The following is an 18,359-nucleotide window of genomic DNA, read 5'->3' as shown; positions in this document are numbered from 1 at the left end:
GACATTGTTTTTATTTTTTCTTCTAGATTTGGATGACCCAGTAGTAACTGTTCATCAAAGTATAGGTGAAGCTAAAGAACAATTTTACTATGAGAGAACAGTGTTCCTCCGGTGTGTTGCCAATTCCAATCCACCTGTTCGGTACAGCTGGAGACGTGGCCAGGAGGTGTTACTGCAAGGATCTGATAAAGGAGTTGAGATTTATGAGCCCTTCTTCACCCAGGTAGGAACTGAGGTATAGTATTTCCACCCTACTGTGCTGGATACTTTCCTAATTCAGGCAGCACGCAATACTGTATGTATTTGAAAATATAGTTTCTCCAAATCTGGCCTTTTAAAAACCAATACATGCTTGGCTGAAAGATCAGAGAACTCAAGTAATGAAAAACAGTTTGTTTATTTTTCATGGGGTAGTTAAATTTATAATGTTAACTCTTGAAAAATAATTTAAATTAATGTATCCTAACATATTTTTTTTGTCCATAGGTTTGCCTAGGTTTCACTCTAAGCTACATAATTATACATTTGCTCTCTGCTTTTTTTGTGGAAAGTATTTCTTTAAAGAAGAGATTTTGATTGCCCCATGTAATGCTAAATACATAAAGGAATGAAGAAATCTGCTTGAAATTTATTTGATTTTGGTTTGGGGGAAAAAATCTAATTTTCTTTGTTCATTTTTGGTTTTGACTTAGTTTAAGAATTAAACCTTAATTATGTAAAAACTGAAATACCTAAGTCATTAAAATTTATTAAAAAGAAAAATTGATTTAATTTTACATAGAGTGAATATAATATGGGATACACTTCTGTAATGTATTGAGAGGAAAAATTAATAATTCTTGAGACATTGAAATTGTAGGAATATTTGAATGCTGTTATTATAAAGTGTTTTTATGACCAGAAAGGAACACAAACCTAATTAACAAAGGAAAAGTTTTAAATAAAAAACTGTACTTAGAAAAATGTTCAAAATAATTGTGAGCATGAATTGTTTTTAATTGTATAGGCAGCAAGATAAACAGGAATTTGACTACATTGTTAAAGTGTTGAGACATCGTATACCCTTAATTAGGGAACTATACAACCAAATTTAAATACTGTAAATATTCTAGTTTGGCATGTTAAAGATTATTACAAGTTTCACATTTTAACTCTCTAATCATATAATGTAATCCTAAGTTTATAAATGTCCCAGCATCCCATTTTTCATCATTATATATAACACTTAATAAATACAGCAATTCATTCTTTAATTTTTCTAAAATCTTTTTTTTTTTTTAGTTACAAAATAACTTAAAAAATTTGTTAACAGTATTTAGTTGCTTGGATGTCTTTAAGGTTTAGAACTTCAGATAAATGATCTTCTATCATTTATTTTATTCTTCTATTGTCAATTTCTTTTAAAATATAGACATTGTTAAAATGTAAAAAACATAATTTCTAGTTTGACATGATAGTGTTTACAGTTACTGAGACAATTCTAAACACCTGTTCACTAGGTGAGGCATCACTGCAGGCATTTTTTTACCTGCTGAACTGTCTCATCACTTGGAAATGAACACATGGGCCTTGTCCAAATTTGGAGGAAACTGTACAAGTATACAACTTTCAGAATAATTAGAGATTTGTTTTAAAGTTATTAAATAAGCACGATCAAACTTTTCATTCATTCTTTTGAATTTGTGGCTGTTTCTATGTGAGCAGCTCTTAAAATATCCATCTTACAAGAGCTCTCAAATTAGTAGCTGTTGATTCTGCCTTTTAAAAGTAGCTTTTATTTTCTCTTTCTTTTTTTTTCTTTCCCCATTCTTGTATGAGACCAACAGCGTTTTAATTTCAATACCGATACTTCTTTTGATATGACTATTAACCTGTAGGTTGCTGTAACGCATGCTTCCTCTATGTTTTGCTATGCTTGTTAACTGCTGCTTGGACCTTCTGAATTAATTCTTTTAAAAAGTTTAAGAAACACACTTTTCTCGCAATTCTGTGTTCTGGATTCACCTGCTGTGGTTGATAATTGCCAATAACAAGTAGTTATGCTTCCTATTTAAAGATGCCTTTCCTGCCTTTGGTTACTTGATTATGTTGTGTATCGCTCCTTTTTAAATGGCTATGGGTTTGTATCTGTCCTAAGAAATATGTATAAGCAAGAAATACTTCAGTACTTTTATGTTATATATGTACTTAATTTGTTCATATTAAACCTATTTTGTAGACCAGACTGATAGAAACTCTCAAACAGCAGCACATGGAAAGTTCAGTTCTCATAACCACAGAGAATGTTGGCTTTCTCATAGACAAAATGTTATCAGTGGTTTTTCTTCCTACCACACATGTTGGTATACGGCACATGGGCCTGATATCCACAGGTCCAGCCATGTCACATGACTTCTGTTATCTCTCCATGGAATACAGCAGTAAGTTCCCAACTGGCTGTCATGCTTTATTACAGAAACCTCCAATCTTCTGAGTGATCATTTAAAAGTGTAAATTGTTTTTTCCTGTTCTAATCCCTCCAGCGGCTTCTCAATGTTTAGAATAAGTTGAAATGAGAATCGTGGCCTGCGAGACCATGTTTGACCTTGTTCTGCCTTGTGCTGCTCTCCCTTATCTAAAATCTCCTGTACCTTATTCACTGCCCTGGTCATGCCCTCCCTAGACATGCCTAGGGTCTGCATGTGGTTGCTCCCTCCACATGGAACGTTGTTTACTCAGATAATATGGCCAGGTCTTCTTAAACCAAGGACTCATCACCTGAGGAAGGCTTTCCCTGACAGATCTATCTGAAGTAACATATCTTCCCTTCCACAGTTATCTTTACTAATATCCAGGGTGTTTTTTTGTTTGTTTGTTTTTTCCTTATAACACTGAAACTATCAAATTATTTTGTGTATGTGGACATAATAATTATAGTGACTTAGTCTTTTCAACAGCTCAAAGGTGCCAGACACATGGAATATTCTCAATAAGTATGTTGAGCCAATATTCCCATGGAGATGTCTGTATTTGAAACTATGGAATAGTTAAAATTTACTTATTAGTAACCCCGGAAACACTTCGTGTAACTTCATGCCTCTTTATATACTAAAGAAAGCTTAGTGAAATGTGAATGAGAATATTATAATTAAATCCTTTTTAATGTATTTAATTCCCCAAAATAATAACAGATGCTTTTCTTGTTATAATTTTAAATTGACTTCTAATCTGATTTCACTGGGTTAGAAAGCATTACAATCTGAATAATTTCAATCTTTAGCAATTGAGGCTTGCATGGAGTACTTGCTTATGGTGTACTTTCGTGAATGATCCTTGAGCACCCTAAAAAATGTACATTCCAAAATTGTTGGGTTTCAGTTGGTCACAATAGTTACTTGTGTTGTTCAGTTATTCTACATAGTCCCTAATTTTTGCACCTGCTGTTCTAAAAGCTATTGAGAATGGTTACTTAATGTTTCTTACTATGGCTGTGGATTTGTCTCTTTTTTCTTTATTTTTGTCAATTTTTGCTGTATATATTTTGAAGGTGTATTATTAATATATACAGACTTAGAGTCATTGTGTCTTCCTAGTGGATTATCTGAGTGTATCTTTCTGATACTGTATCTTCCTGGTAGGTTATCATTCAGATGTTCTTTTTTTTACCACTAGCAGTGTTTTTTCCTTAAATCTGTTTTGCCTGTCATTCATTTAACTACTGAAGGCTTTCTTTCAGCTAGTGGGATTTCTTAGGGGTAGAGGAGAGTGATAAATATTCATCTCTTTTATTCTCAAACTTTCTGTATCTTTATATTTACAATATGTCACTTGTAACCAGAATATAGATTTTTGTTGTTTTAATCTAGTGGGACTATCTTAAGTTTTAGTACATTTAATTCAATGACTGTTATCTATTTTTCACTGTATGACCCACTTGTTTTATTTTACTTCTTTTCTTGCCTTCTTTCGAATCTGTGAGATATTTTTAATTATTCCATTTTGTCATCTATTTAACTAATAGATTTAAGTTATCTTAATAGCTTTTATTGACTGCCTTAAAAATTATACCCCACATCCTTGGTTATTACTTTACCACTTCCTCAGTAATGATAGAACCTTAGAATATTTCAGCAGTGTTTACCTTTTTTGTACTTTATATTATTTGTTCTAATATTTTAAATCAACACAATATTATTTTATTCTTTGAAACAATCATTATCCACTTAAATTTACTAATATATATCCTTTTTCCATTTTGAGTTAACTTATATGTGTGGGAATATCTGAGGTTCATTTTTTGCAAGTGGATATACATGTGTTCTGGCATCATTTATTGAAAAGATCATTCTTTCATCACTGAATTTCCTTGGCACTTAAATTGAAAATCAATTGGTCCTATATATTACAGTGTATTTCTAAACTGTTTATTCTGTCCCACTGATTTAAATGTCTGTCTTTGTGCAAAGACCATACTGACTTAATTACTGTAGCTTTATAGTAAGTCATGAAATCAGAAAGAATAAGTCCCTCAACCATGTTCATCTTTTTCAAAATTGTTTTCAATGTTTTAGCTTCTTTGTATTTCCACTTAAATTTTAGGATCATCTTATCGATTTTTGTAGAAAGTCTGATGAAATTTTGAGTGAAGTTTTGTGCAATCTGTAGATCAGTTTGAGAGGACTGATATCAAGATTATTGAACTGAGGACGATTGATATTGGCAATATGTTATAATCAAAGAAAAATCTGATGCCCTCCATCTGGATTTTACCTCTCTGTCATGTGTAGTATTGCTTTATCAATAATTTGAGAACATATGCAAGATTTTCCAATAATAGTTTTATTTAGGTTTAGCAACTTTTAAAATACTGCTTTGTGTATTTTTGTGTATATGTGTGTTTATCATAAATACATAGGAAGCTAGTCATATACTAAAGAAATTCTCTAGAGTTTCTCGTAAATAAATTAACTCTCAGGGCAAGGTAGCTAGGTGTATATATCCACCTGAATCCAAGTTTCTTTTTCAATGGGCCATAGTAAGTTTACTTTTGTGCAGGAAACACAAGTGCAAATGCCTTCTGAAACAGTATGACAACATAAATATGTGGTCTGTCTGGTAGTGTGAAAACAAGAACTGGTGAGGCTTGTTGCTCATGCCCACTTTTTAGAAAACAATACACCACCTGCTGCTGCCAGAGTTCTATGTTTAGCCCCCTGGGCTGCCATTTTGAAACTGTACTTAAACCCACAGTTTCTTTTGGAGGGGGTGATACATATGATAACATTACTAGTCTTATATAATTTCAAATATAGGAAGTTATGGAATGAGCAAGATTTCTCTGAAAGTTCTGAAAAATTAGAATTAGTATTTTGAGAATTCCAGGACTGATTCTAGCCTCCAGGGCACAAATTTATAATATTGACAAAAATAATGTAAAGAATATTTTTACCCATGAACCTACTTGAAGACAGCTACTCATTAGTAGCTTCTAGCTGCCTTGGAAATTTGTAAGTACTGTGAATATGGTTGCCCAGCAGTGCAAACACAATGGACTTAGCTTGTGGTCTTTATTTTTACAATAATAAAACATAATTTTTATGTAGATTCTAATTTACAAAGTTATCATATCTAGTTGTTGTTCTCTATATTAAAAGGTAACCCTAACATTTCTAAGTAGCTATTTAGAATTGTGTTATTGAATTAAAGGCATCAATTATTTGATCTACATTTCATATTTGCTTTATTTTATTTTTTATTATCAAAGGGCCAGCAGTTGCAATGTCATATTTGCTTTAGATTTAAATTTAATTTTGTTTTGTATCCTTGAAATGCTTTCTAAGGTTGACAATTTTTTTTTCCTTCCTGTAATGGCTTTGCCATTTATAGTGAGATAGGAATGGTGTTTACTTTTTCTTTTGCTTATTGTGCTAGTGTGTATGTATATGTATTTCTTAGATGTTATTGATTTCTTGGATTGTTGTTTCCCATCAATTGTCATGTGTACTTTATTTTATTTTAGTTTAGTTTTTAAAGGAGGTACCGGGGATTGAACCCAGGACCTTGTGCACGCTAAACATGCGCTCTACCACAGAGCTACACCCTCCCTCAGTCATGTGTACTTTACTATGAAAAAAATGTTCATTTTAGCTTTTTTTATATTGGAGCACTTCAATAATGTTTTAATTTATTTCCATAGATCCTATGGCCTCTGTGGCCTCACAGTTTAAATAAGATCCAGTTAAAATGACTGAGATCTGTTTTGTGCAAGATATGGGCAACTCTCTGCCAGAGATATAGAGGTTACTAGGCAAGGCTCCTCCTCTAACTCTGTTGATATATATGTATGGGGAGATGCCAAAGAAACAGTGATTATGATACAAATTAAAAATTTGTTGTCAAAATAGAGGCACCCAATACTGCTGTGGGGAGAGCATTTAAGATGGAAAGGCATAGCATGTGCATTATACAGAAGTAAGACAATATCTTCAAGAACTGACTGTCTCTGGTTGGCTGTAATAATAATTGGTGTATGTGGGTAACAGTGAACTGTAATGCTGGGAAGGTCTATTGGGACTATTTTGTGGAAGGATTCAAATGACAAGTCATAAGTCTACTTATTTTTAATATCAGAAATTTAAATTTCTTTTAAAGATGTTATATTTTGCTATTCAATAACAATGTCTTATTTTTAATAAAACAGGATTTCTAAGATAATGAGTTATATTTATCCCACATGCACATTCATGCTATGTCGATAACTATGTCAATTTGAATATGTATTTCACCATCCTTGGAAAGACAAAATCTTGCTTACACCTTTTTATAGATCATGTTTCCAGAATGAAGTTGGTCTATGTTGCTGAGGCTGATATAAATTAATAAGCATATAAGTCTATGAGGATAATCATGCTTTTCATACTTCCACTCATTTAATACTGAAGAGGCCTACTAGCATATATTATTATTTATTTATAAGTTTTTAATAAATTAGTCATTAGAGCTACAAAATGAGTGTTAATTGAAAGGTTTTATTTTTTTTTACTTATATCTGAAAGTAAATATTAAAGTTCCAATTCCTTTTGTAAGTAAAATAGAAATACTTCTTTAGGCTATGGGTATTATTTCACCAGACAGTGTCACCATTGGTAAGGGCCACTGACTAATGTATAGAATACCTTCCCTTCATTTCTTTTAATTAAAAATAAATATATACATATATTTTAAAGTTTAAATATAGATGTTTCAAGTAATTTTGTAAATAATAAAGAAATATGTATTTAAATTTTACAAGCTACACATACTGTTGCTATTTTTCTGGAATTTTTGTAAAGATGTTCATGACATCATCTTGTGTATTGTAATTACACCATCTAATTAATTACAAGACTTAATGTATTTGCATCAATTATATAATTAGTTATAATTAGGCTATTAGACTAATTATGCAATTAGACAATAATCAACTGAAAATCCCTTTTTAAAAATCATGAAAATTCACATGCAGAAAACCTTCCAGCATCACAGAATATCAAAGTTATATGATCAACAAATTAATATTAATATTATGTGATGAAACAGTAGTCAGTAGTAAAGTCTAAATCTTTGAAAATATATATTCATAAGTATACATACGTGCCATTTGATAGCATAAATATATGCACACATGTATATTATATACTCTCAATTTTGTTACACATTATGATTTTTTTTAATATTCTGAGCTTTGGGAGTTGTTTACTGAGAGGAAAAGAGTCAGCCTGAATGCTTTTATTTTTCCTGAATGTGGTGAATTAAGTGAGTAAGATTCATTTTCTTTCTTAATTCTGCCTGTTATTTTCCACATTCGTTTTATAGATTTTTGTCTGTATTAGCCCCCGTCTCTCTTTGACATGCTACATAAAGTAATCTTACATATTAACCTAGATGTCCTATAGGTTCAAACATCTTGGAAACTTGTTTCTTGACTATAATTCCTGTAAATTATCTTAGTTCATCCAAAACAATTCTCCAATCATATAACAGCTGAACCTTGGGAAATTGTGGATCTAGAATTCACAGTGAAAGTTATTCCTTCTCTTTGTCCTTCTCATGTGGCCACTTGCTGCTCTGTTCTTCATTAACATTAACTAGGATATGCTGTGAAAAACAATTCTATTTATTGGACCATAGCTACTGATTTTTAAAGAGTGGGAATCATCTCAAAGATAAGACTGTTTAAGCCTTAAAATCTCAAAGTCACTACCCAATTATTTACTTTTGGATAAAATAAACATCAGTAGCATTTCTAACCACAAAAACTTAGGTATATAAAATATTTCAAGAATACATCCGTTTCAGAAATTATCTCTGTATTTTAATGGCTCTGGCTTCATTGCTATTGGTTTAGATGTACTTGATGTTGTTTTATATATTCCCTTGGGATTTACTTCCCATTGACAGTCCCTTGTTGATAATTGGCTGTTCTATTCTTTTGTGGATGGCCCTTAACTCAACCTCTTAAACCTATCTATCAGCTTACATTAATGTTAAGAATTTTTTTATTCACACTACTACTATTAGTGTCAATATGGTTCAGAAATGTTTACTGAAAACTTATTATGTGCAGGACAATGAGTTAACTCTATTCTTTTCTTGTCGGTAACCTTGACTGAGTTGATAACATGCAAAATACTTCAGTAATAGCAGGGATGAAATTTAAAATGGTGGTGTTTTATATAATGGAAAAGGCAGTATTAATATGAATATATGATGTAAATGACAGGAAACATTTGTAAACATATCAACAAATACAACCGATATAAATAGACAGAAGATATTAACCCAGAAAACAGAAAGCACATAGGGAAACACACTTTTAGAGACTGTCTCAGAGAGGAGTTTTTAGCTTGAAAACTCTTTCTTGAAATAATGGCTGTCTGGAAATAGTCACAATAACTGAAAGGGCATATGTTTTTTGATGGGTAACAATTATGGTGGGTAGAAATCATATTTAAAATATTTCCAAGAAATATTTGCCTTCCAAGAGAAGGCAAGTTTTGGTAAAAAAAAAAAAATCAGGTAGATGAGTTAAGTGACATTAAACACAGAGTAAGTCGTGTTAGGATAAATCAAAACCTACTCTCACAGCCCTTCTAGTCTGGCCTCTTCCAAGCTCTGAAACTTGATATTATTATTCAGTGCTCTTCACTGCTCTACACTCCAGCCACACTGATTTCCTATCTAACCCTCCAACAGGTCAACCTTACCACCGAGTCAGGGTCTCGTCAGTTGTGGTTCCCTGTATTCATGTATCATAATGTATCACTCATCTTTCAAACATCCTTCTAGTCATTCAAGTTTCAGCTCAGATGCCTTAGAGATGCCCCTCAGAATGTCGTATCCAAAATATCTTACCACATTTCCATCTCTCTGTCATATACCTTGTTTGATTTACTTGACAGTGTTTAAATAGTTTAAAAATCACTCTCTGTCTTTATTTAAATATTTATTGTTTCAAACATGTAAATTCTGCTGTATTTTTCACTGTGTTCCCCACATTTGGATAGTGCTTTGAATAGAGTATGCATTATATGATTATCTGTTCATTGAAATAATGCAACAGTTAATTTTATATAAGCGTTTTTCATTAAAATGTTAAATACATATAGAAAAGTACATGAAACATAAGTTTATAGCTTGATGTGTTTTTATACAGACATGTTCCTTTTAGCAGTATGAAGCTCAAGAAACAGAACTTGAGCACCTCCTCTATGGTTGTAGTTAATTTTAAGTCAAGCAGCTTCTATCTCTTAAAATTTGATAGACACGAAATGTGGCATAACATTTGAAAGAATTTGAAAGAATTGACTTTCTCTGATACAATTTTTATTTGTTTTTACAAAATATAGGGAGGAGCAGAAGAGTTGACCATGCATCTATTCTAGTAGTCCAAGTGAAAATATTTAACTGCAGAAAAATTACAGAGAAAGAATTAGCCAGTTTCCAATTGATTATTAATGTGGCAAGTATCATAGAAAGGGCAGAGAAATGAGAAAGTAATGAGAATGATACAAGAAATATAGTGTCATAAGCGAAGGACAGAGTGCACAGTGGAATGAAGTCTAATTTTTATAAATTTTATATTTTTGTACCTCTTATTTTTAAAAGTCATTATGATTACATTTTATGACCACATTACTTCTTATAGAATATGATAAGTGGGAAGGCCAAAATTTAAGTACATCCTGTCAATCAAGAAATATTTATTAAGCAATGGATGTAAAAGGCTCCCTATTAGGTGTTATGAGAGATATAAGATGACTCTGTGCCTAGAGGTCTATGATTCAATTAAAGAACATAGGTTAACACACTGAATGATAACTCATAACCCAATACTAAATAGTGAGTTATAAATAGATATCTTGATATAAAAATGCAGTAAAAGTTCCAAAGGAAGAGAATTTATTTCTAACTGAAAAGGTCAAGAAAGATAGTTTTGTTTTTTTTTGAACTGCACTGCACGTCAGTTTAGATAGGAATAGGAAGCGATTCATATCAAGGGGTAGTTTTCTTTAAAAAAAAAAAAACAGCAGAGTTTGAAATGATAAAAAGACACCTCAAAATATTGATAAAACTAACTTGATAGGGATAAATAATAAATTAATAAAAATAATAAATAAACTAATCTGAGAGTTACAAGAAAAAAGAATTTTTTCTTAGACTGCATAGAGTCTTAAAGGACACACTAAAGGTTTTTGAAGTGGCCTTTTGGAGTAGGAGAGCTGTTTAGAGTTTTCTGGCATGAAAATGACATGGTGAAGGCATGTATGGTGGCAGCAGGCAGAATGATTAGAGATGAAGGAGAGTGGCAGTCCTCGATAGTAGGCAGTACATTACCAAGCCATATTTGTTAAACGAATGTTTGATGAGGAACTAAAGCAAGTATCATGCCTACAGATTGAAAAGCAAAGGTCATTTGTAAAAGAAAAACTAAAGAATAATCTAAAGCACTCGATGTCATTGAATGTGGGATAATGAGAAACAGTGAATGGTGAATGATGAAATGAGTTCTGAGCCTGGATTATTGGGAGAATGATAGTGGTGATCATTAAAAGTAGCACAACATCAGAAGAGATAACTTACATAAGGTGGTGCAGTGAGTATCAGTGGAGCAGTGAACTCGTTGAGTTTGATGTAGCATTGTACGTCTTACTGATGAAAATCCTCATCAGGCAGTTATCAAAGAACACAACACGAGGTTAGAGGTCAGAGGTACTACAGAAAGAGATGATGGGAGAGGATTTGCACAGAGAAGTCAAGGGGAAATCTAAGAGAAAAAAAATGATCTAGAAACAGAAGAGACGATTCTAATTTGTTTGTGGGTCAAGTATGAAGTGGCTTTTGGAGGGTTAAGAGGGCTGTAATGCAGGAAGAATAGAAGTCAATAAATGAAAGTAATAATAAAAAGAATGGTAAAAACGAATTAGAAAACCAGGATAGATTATGTTAAGAGATCCATGTGGGGGCAAAAATTCAAGTGCAAGACTGTAATGGTTAGCAAACATTGCAACTAAAAGGACAGGAATAATTTAGAAAAGCAAGGTTTCATTAATTGCAATACTTCTGGTGATTTTTTTCAAGTGTGATTTTTTTTCCTTTTTTTTTTTTTGCTTAGAAATTTGTCAGGTATCTATCCATAGATGCCAATTGAAGCCATGATAATAGATCAGATTGCACTAGGAAATAATATTAGTAGATGATTGCAGGCTAAAATTTGTACATAGAAAATGAAATAGAATATAATCAAGAAGTGTCTAAATTATTATATTTATAATTCTTTACCTACATGAGAGGAGCTGTCAAAGTAGCGAGGGTAATCTAAAGTGTTAGAAATAAGCAGAGAAGTATAGAAATTAAGATTTATTGAATTTTAGCAAAAGAGCATCATTAATAACTTTAGTAGATACAGTTTCAGTGGAATATTGAAACAGTATCCAGAAAATATGGATTAAAAAATAATTTATCACTGGAAACAGAAACAAGAAATACTGGCAGAATGTAATTAATTCTATGTGAATAAAGATACTTTCTTATTAAATATGCATCTAAATGACACTGCTCATCCTTTGTATATATTTGAGAATTGATATCACTGCATGATTGCTTTTAGAATATTGACATCTATTGATTTATATATTAACATATATAATATTATAATATATATAACATATATAATATGATATAATATATAATATGATATAATATAATATATATTAACATCTACTGAGTTCATATCAGGTGCCAAACAGATCGTAAATTCTGGAGAAATAAATGTGTAAAAAGAAAAGCCCTTAGTAGTGAAGGATAGATAGTTACAGTATTTTTAATTGAAAAAGTATTAATTTTAAAAGTATCTCTTCTATGCTAGGTCCTGCACTAGGTGTTTAGAACATACTGCTGAGAGCAAGACAGACATAATCCCTGCCCTCTAGGGTCTTACTGGCAAGGGGAGGAGTATGGCAGAAAATAAATCCATTACTAAAATAAATGGGAAAAAATGAGACTGTGTTATAAAAAGATATAAGCAGATCTTACAAAAAGGGATTCCTCTTTTTCCAGAAAGTAAGGAAGGACTTACATGTGAAAGTGAGGAGTGTTGAGATTTAAGAATGAAATGAAACTGATTAGGCATAGAGAGATGAAGAACCAGGCATGTACAAAGGGTCTGTGGCCAAAGGAAGCTGGATGTGTGCAAGGCGTTAAGAAAATGAGGGGAGACTGGGGAAGCAAGGAGAATACAGATCATTAACATACAGATTTGATAGTCGTACTAATGTCTGTTATGTTTATTTTCAAGAACAATTGTATGGCATTCATTCGATTTAAGCAGAGAAATGGCATGATCAGATTTGCATGTTAAAAAAAGTCCTGGTTCTAGACTAGATCATTATTCTTGCTTGGATTCTTAACTATACTTAGCACAATCAGGAATTTCTCAGCTGGATGTTAAATTTAGAGCATTACATTTATAAAGAAGTAAAAGAATGTTCAAGAGTGAACGTGTTGAAAGATCAATAAAAGAATCTAACTGAGATGGAGATACTGAATATATGAATAAGAGGTAATAATTCAAAGTCGAAGATTCCTGTTACTAAAGAAGGAAGAGTAGACTTAGAAGAATAGACTTGAGGTTCATTTTACGATATGTTGACTTTTGGGTATCTATGAGACATCAAAATGGACAGATTGAGGTAAAAATTTGGCATATGCATTTGAAGCCTGAAGGAGAATTCTGGCACAGGGAAAAAGACTTGAGGAGGGGACAGGAATATAGGGTGTGTAGTATAGATTCACCGGCAAGGATAAAATCACTTAAGGGAATTTTATAAAGTGTGAGTAACTGTGGAACAAACAGAATTCCAGAGAATGCCAACAGTTAAGTGTTGAGAGGAGAAAGGAAAGTAAAGAAATCTAAGCAATGACAGTCACAGAGATCGGAGGAGTAAGATGTATGATCTCATTTAACAATTATCTGAGTCAACTGATTCTTTCATGTTCTTTCAACTGTGCTTTCTAAGCACACTTTTCTATGCATTGTATATAGAATATACATGTATATAATGTATATATTATATAAGTATATATAATAGATAATAATATGAACATATAAGTATATAAATATAAATGAGAACTCTGTAATGCATTGAGAACATGTTTCAACTATAAGTTAGGGAACCACACACTGACTCTGTATATTTCTGTGGGGTGTATTTGCATTGTTTATATAGAAAAAACACAATGTCTTTCCTAAAGAAAAGTTAAAAGATAGAAGATAATTATTTATCTCATTGAGGAAAATGCTAAAGGTGTTGACTGTTTTAAGAATGAATTTTGACAATGAATGAAGGGAATTATGGCTAAATGCCCATGCACACTGAAAGAGAGATCCATTTAACATTTGGAAGACTCTGTGTGCCAGCCTATGTGTGGGCAAGCTTTTCTTTGCAAATGAACAGGCAGTGTCTTTATGTGTTAAGTCACTAAGTATTCTGATCCTTCTGAAGATTATATGAGAGTATTGCAATTTTGAGGACTTGAATGATGATATTTAAGTAATATAAAAGAAAGACATGGTTCTGTACAGATGTTATCTGGAAAAAATTAGCATTTTGAAAATCACTGTACCAAATATGATGTCATTAGGGTACTTTTTACCATCTCTGTAGTTAAGTTACCAGTGAGAGGAACTACTTTAAGAGATATGTTAATAACTTTAGATGGTAAAGAAATCCCAGGAGACCTAATTTGAGTTGGGCAGGAGGTTTTTTTCTTTTTTTAATTGTTGTTTGTTCTTTTTATCTTTTGAACAATTTCAGTATTTTTACCCAATCTTTTTTGGCTCATCAAGAGTTTGTAAGTTGTTTCTAGCCTGATTTGAGTCTGTCTGCAAGTTTGCAGATTTACCTGGGAAACCTAGAAAGACCTTGAATTCCTGAACATAAAATAACAAGAACAATAATAATATAGAAACACTCTTGGGTGCTTTTTAATGCAGTTTTGGATCTATGTTCTGTCATTGCTCCAAATACACAAAATATTGATATATATAAATTTAATTATCTATCATTAGATTGACTTCATTAACTTTGTTCTACCAACAGTGTTTCATTTATTGGCTCTTCTTCAGAATCCTTTCTTTCGTAACATTTCATGTTGAAGTCTGCATTGATTACAGAGTTTGTTGAATAAACTCCATTATTAAGTACACTGTTCTGATCTTTGCATAATAATTTGCATAACTACTACCAGAAATAGATTTTTCCCCCCTTAGGAGGCTAGTTGGCAAAGAAAATGTTATGAATTTTCATTGTAGTCTGTTAGTTTTTATGTCCAAGCACATTATAGTATGATTTTTAAATGCAATAGCTTTTTCTTTAAATTTAGAGTGTTTTCCTTAAAAATGAAAATCTGCTATCTTCTGATAATATGATTTTAAATATAATGCCATGATTCATCCATTTATTCATTTTGGTTACCATTGGCTTTTTCTAATGACCTTTTTTATGTTTACAGGGTGAAACAAAGATCTTAAAACTAAAGAATCTTCGACCTCAGGACTATGCTAATTATAGCTGCATTGCTTCAGTGAGGAATGTGTGCAATATTCCTGATAAGATGGTGTCATTTAGACTTTCCAATAAAACAGGTATGGAACTACCTCTGAATATTTTAAGAATATTCAGAATATTTCTGTTATCCACTACTAATGGTTAAAATGTCTCTTTAGCTTTTGTACAGGTCAAATGATTTCTGTAGTATATGTAGGAATAAGGCATCTTTTCTTTCCAGAAAATTCTATGACACCTGAAAAACTTTTGATAAGTGGACACTGTAAAATTTAATTACAGTATGCTCCATGTAATATGTTTGTTTACATAGTATACAAAATTAGCTCCTTAAAATAATGTGTTCATAAATACCACAAGCCAGTCTATACTCTGTTCAAAGAAATTTCTGAGGAATATAGGATTTTTCATATGAAAATTTATGATCTGAATTGCTAAAAGTGTTTTGTGATTCTAAAACTGAGTCAAAGAACCTTTCTTTTACTCTGTTTCAAATCAAGAAAGCTAATTGGTAATTTCAGGTAGGGGTTTTTAGGAAGGTGTTTTTGTGGAAAATGTGAAAACATGAGCGAGCCTGCAACTTAAGTTAGCCTGTGTTTAGTAATATAAATATCAAAATAATTGCATTATTAAGAAGAAATGTCTAAATGTAAGAGCAAAGAGAGTGTGTGCATAATCTTTTGTATGATTGTATGTAAAGAATCACCTTAATAAATTAGAATTTGAACAGGTTTAGAGAATCTTTCAGTGGCAATTAATATGAGTTTTTTACTTTAAAATCATTATATTAAAATAAAGAGTTTAAAAGTACTTTTCCCTTTAACAAAAACCTTGAAGAGTGTGGACTTGGGTGTTCCTTAGTTTAGGTCCTGGTTCTGCCACTTATTAGCACTTAGATCTTGTTGAGCAAGTCACTTAACTTTTCTTTGCCTTAGTTGCCTAAAGTTATAGAAAGGAATTAATAAGTTGATGTCTATAAAGCATGTGGAACACACTTTATTTGTTCCTCTGACAATGAACTCATAGTCAATGACTCCATCCAGCTCACCTGGTGGAAAGATTAAACCTAGGACTTTATGGGAAGATGAAAAATTGTGTGCTTGTACCTTGATTCACCAACATATGTTCCAATGAGTTGTTCAGATTTTGCAAGGTCATTCGTTTGTTTATTCATTCATTTATTCAGCAGAAACTTACTGTGTTTCTATTATGGATCAGCAGTGATAGGCATAGAGCTATGGCTAGAGGTAAATTGCCTTGAACTAGAGAAATGCTCTATCAAGCACCCGATAAAAGTCATTAGAGGAAAGTAAAAGAAGTATGTGGCAGGCAAACAGAGACTTAATGAGGAAGGATAAGAAGGACTTGAAGAAAACTATGTTGCAGAAAACGTAGAAATATAAAATCTTACTGGACCTATGACTTATAAAAGTTAGTAATATCATTTCACTTAGAGAGGAAATAGGATATTGAGAAATAAAAGTCAAGGATTAATGTAAGAACTGGGTGCGATTATGTTGTTCTTCATGGCATGAACTGTTTTGTGAATTACTATAATTAACTTTGTTTTGCTTAGTTCCCTTAACGTATTTTTGAAATACACATGTCAAGAATTAGAATTGGAGCTGGTAAGAAGTAAGGGTGTTTGCCAAGCAAGGGTTAGTTTGGATCTGAATTGGTTGCATAGTTACATGAGGAGACCTTGCGACCATAAGGCTGCAGCTGGCTGCTACTTGCAAATGTTGTTTTGAGAACAACCAGTGGTGTCCTTAGTCTGATACAGCTCAGAAAATTCAAGTTCTCAGTAACGTAGGAACATGTATGAAATGTCATCCACAATGGCCACCTGGCTCCAGTTTGGATGCCTGAACCACGGTTCCTCCGTGGTTGATTTTTAAATGCATTCTTTACTTTTCATGGGTAAAGCAGATGTACGATGCAAGTTGACAGGCCATGAGACAGGGAGTTCCATTTCAAGCCAAGTCACATGCAAGCCAGACTGATTTCCCATACCTCAGTAAGTGTGAAAATTTCTTCCGTCCATTGGAATAAGGAAGAACATAATAGTGGTTATATTGCTACTTATGTTACAGCCTTGTACTTGAGCAGTGCTTTATTAATTTTAAAATATTTTATGTTTATTATTTCAGTTTATCTTTGTAACTACTGACATGTAAACAGATGGTTTTCTTCCTTCTTCTTCTTCGTTTTTTTTTTTTTTTTTTGGTCATATGTGTTCCTGTCACCTGACACATGACATACTGGCCTGTAGCAAAATTAGAGTATCCTCACTGGGTTGTTTTGAGAATGAACTAAATAAACATAAATAAAAATTCTTTAAGGACTAAGAGGTACAATGAAATTATATTTAATATTTTTATACTAAAAAAATGTATGGTTTTATTGTTGTCCAATATCCCACAGCTCACAAGGGTTGGGGACAAAATTGATCCCAATGTCTGAAAGGTTATTTTTAAATAGGAGACTGACTAGCTATTCAAAATTTTTTGTGGAGTTCAATAAAATGAACTTAAATCTCAGCCACAGTTTTATTAGGAATAAATAATGACTCCTTAGCTAAGCGTTAAAGGAGAAGATTACTGTGAGAGGTGATAGGCTTTCCTCTTCCTGAAGTCTTTAAAGCACCTGGGTGACTTTGTTTCTGAGATGATTTTTAACGATTGTCAGATCTGAAAACAGAAACTTGGCTACCTGTCTTGTGGAGAGCACGGGATCACTTCCAGACTTCTGGTCCATTATTTTTCAAGCAAAAATATTGTATATCTAGGCTGTGCAAACAAAGTAACCTATTATTCTCATTTAAAAATTATCCCACAAAATTTTGGATCGACAGTCATTACAAAATGAGCTTTAACGTTACGATAAATAACTGGGTTTAAAAATATAACATGGCATGTCATGTGCCTGATGCTTCATATACTCAAAGCAGGTTTGCTTCAGCACTTTTCCCATCTGGTTGTTGGACGAGTTCGTGCATCTCAAATATGTGAAGCCATTGAGGTAGCTCTCAAAGTATACCAGGAATAAATTAAGCTTTCAGCATCTCCATGCAAACAGGTCTACAAACTGACAAATGAGTTCATTGCTTTTCTAACATCAGAAGAAGATCATGAGTCACTGTGGCCAAAACCAATATGAAAGTCAGGTGCACTTTCAGTTTTTTCTCTTGTAAATCTAAATGACGGAGATGAAGTTCCCATATCTTTACCTCTTTGTTTGCAAATTGTCAAGGAAAATGTATAACTTATGGGGGGG

General features: G+C 32.3%; 1 protein-coding gene across 2 annotated transcripts in view; it reads left to right on the top strand.

Annotated features, from left to right (window-relative positions):
- Window positions 1–18,359, top strand: part of MDGA2 (MAM domain containing glycosylphosphatidylinositol anchor 2) — a 417,841-nt gene that overhangs the window by 155,775 nt on the left and 243,707 nt on the right. For both annotated transcript variants that reach the window (XM_031679006.2, XM_072962999.1), the window contains exons 4-5: window positions 27–223; window positions 15,031–15,163. In XM_031679006.2, the coding sequence (XP_031534866.1) occupies window positions 15,133–15,163 (31 nt within the window). In that variant the 5' untranslated portion in view covers window positions 27–223; window positions 15,031–15,132. The remainder of the gene's footprint in view (window positions 1–26; window positions 224–15,030; window positions 15,164–18,359) is intronic.

Source organism: Vicugna pacos, chromosome 6 (genome assembly GCF_048564905.1).
Source record: "Vicugna pacos chromosome 6, VicPac4, whole genome shotgun sequence".
NCBI lineage: Eukaryota > Metazoa > Chordata > Mammalia > Artiodactyla > Camelidae > Vicugna > Vicugna pacos.
Note: the sequence above shows the minus strand (reverse complement) of the source record. Positions and strands in the feature narration are given on the sequence as shown.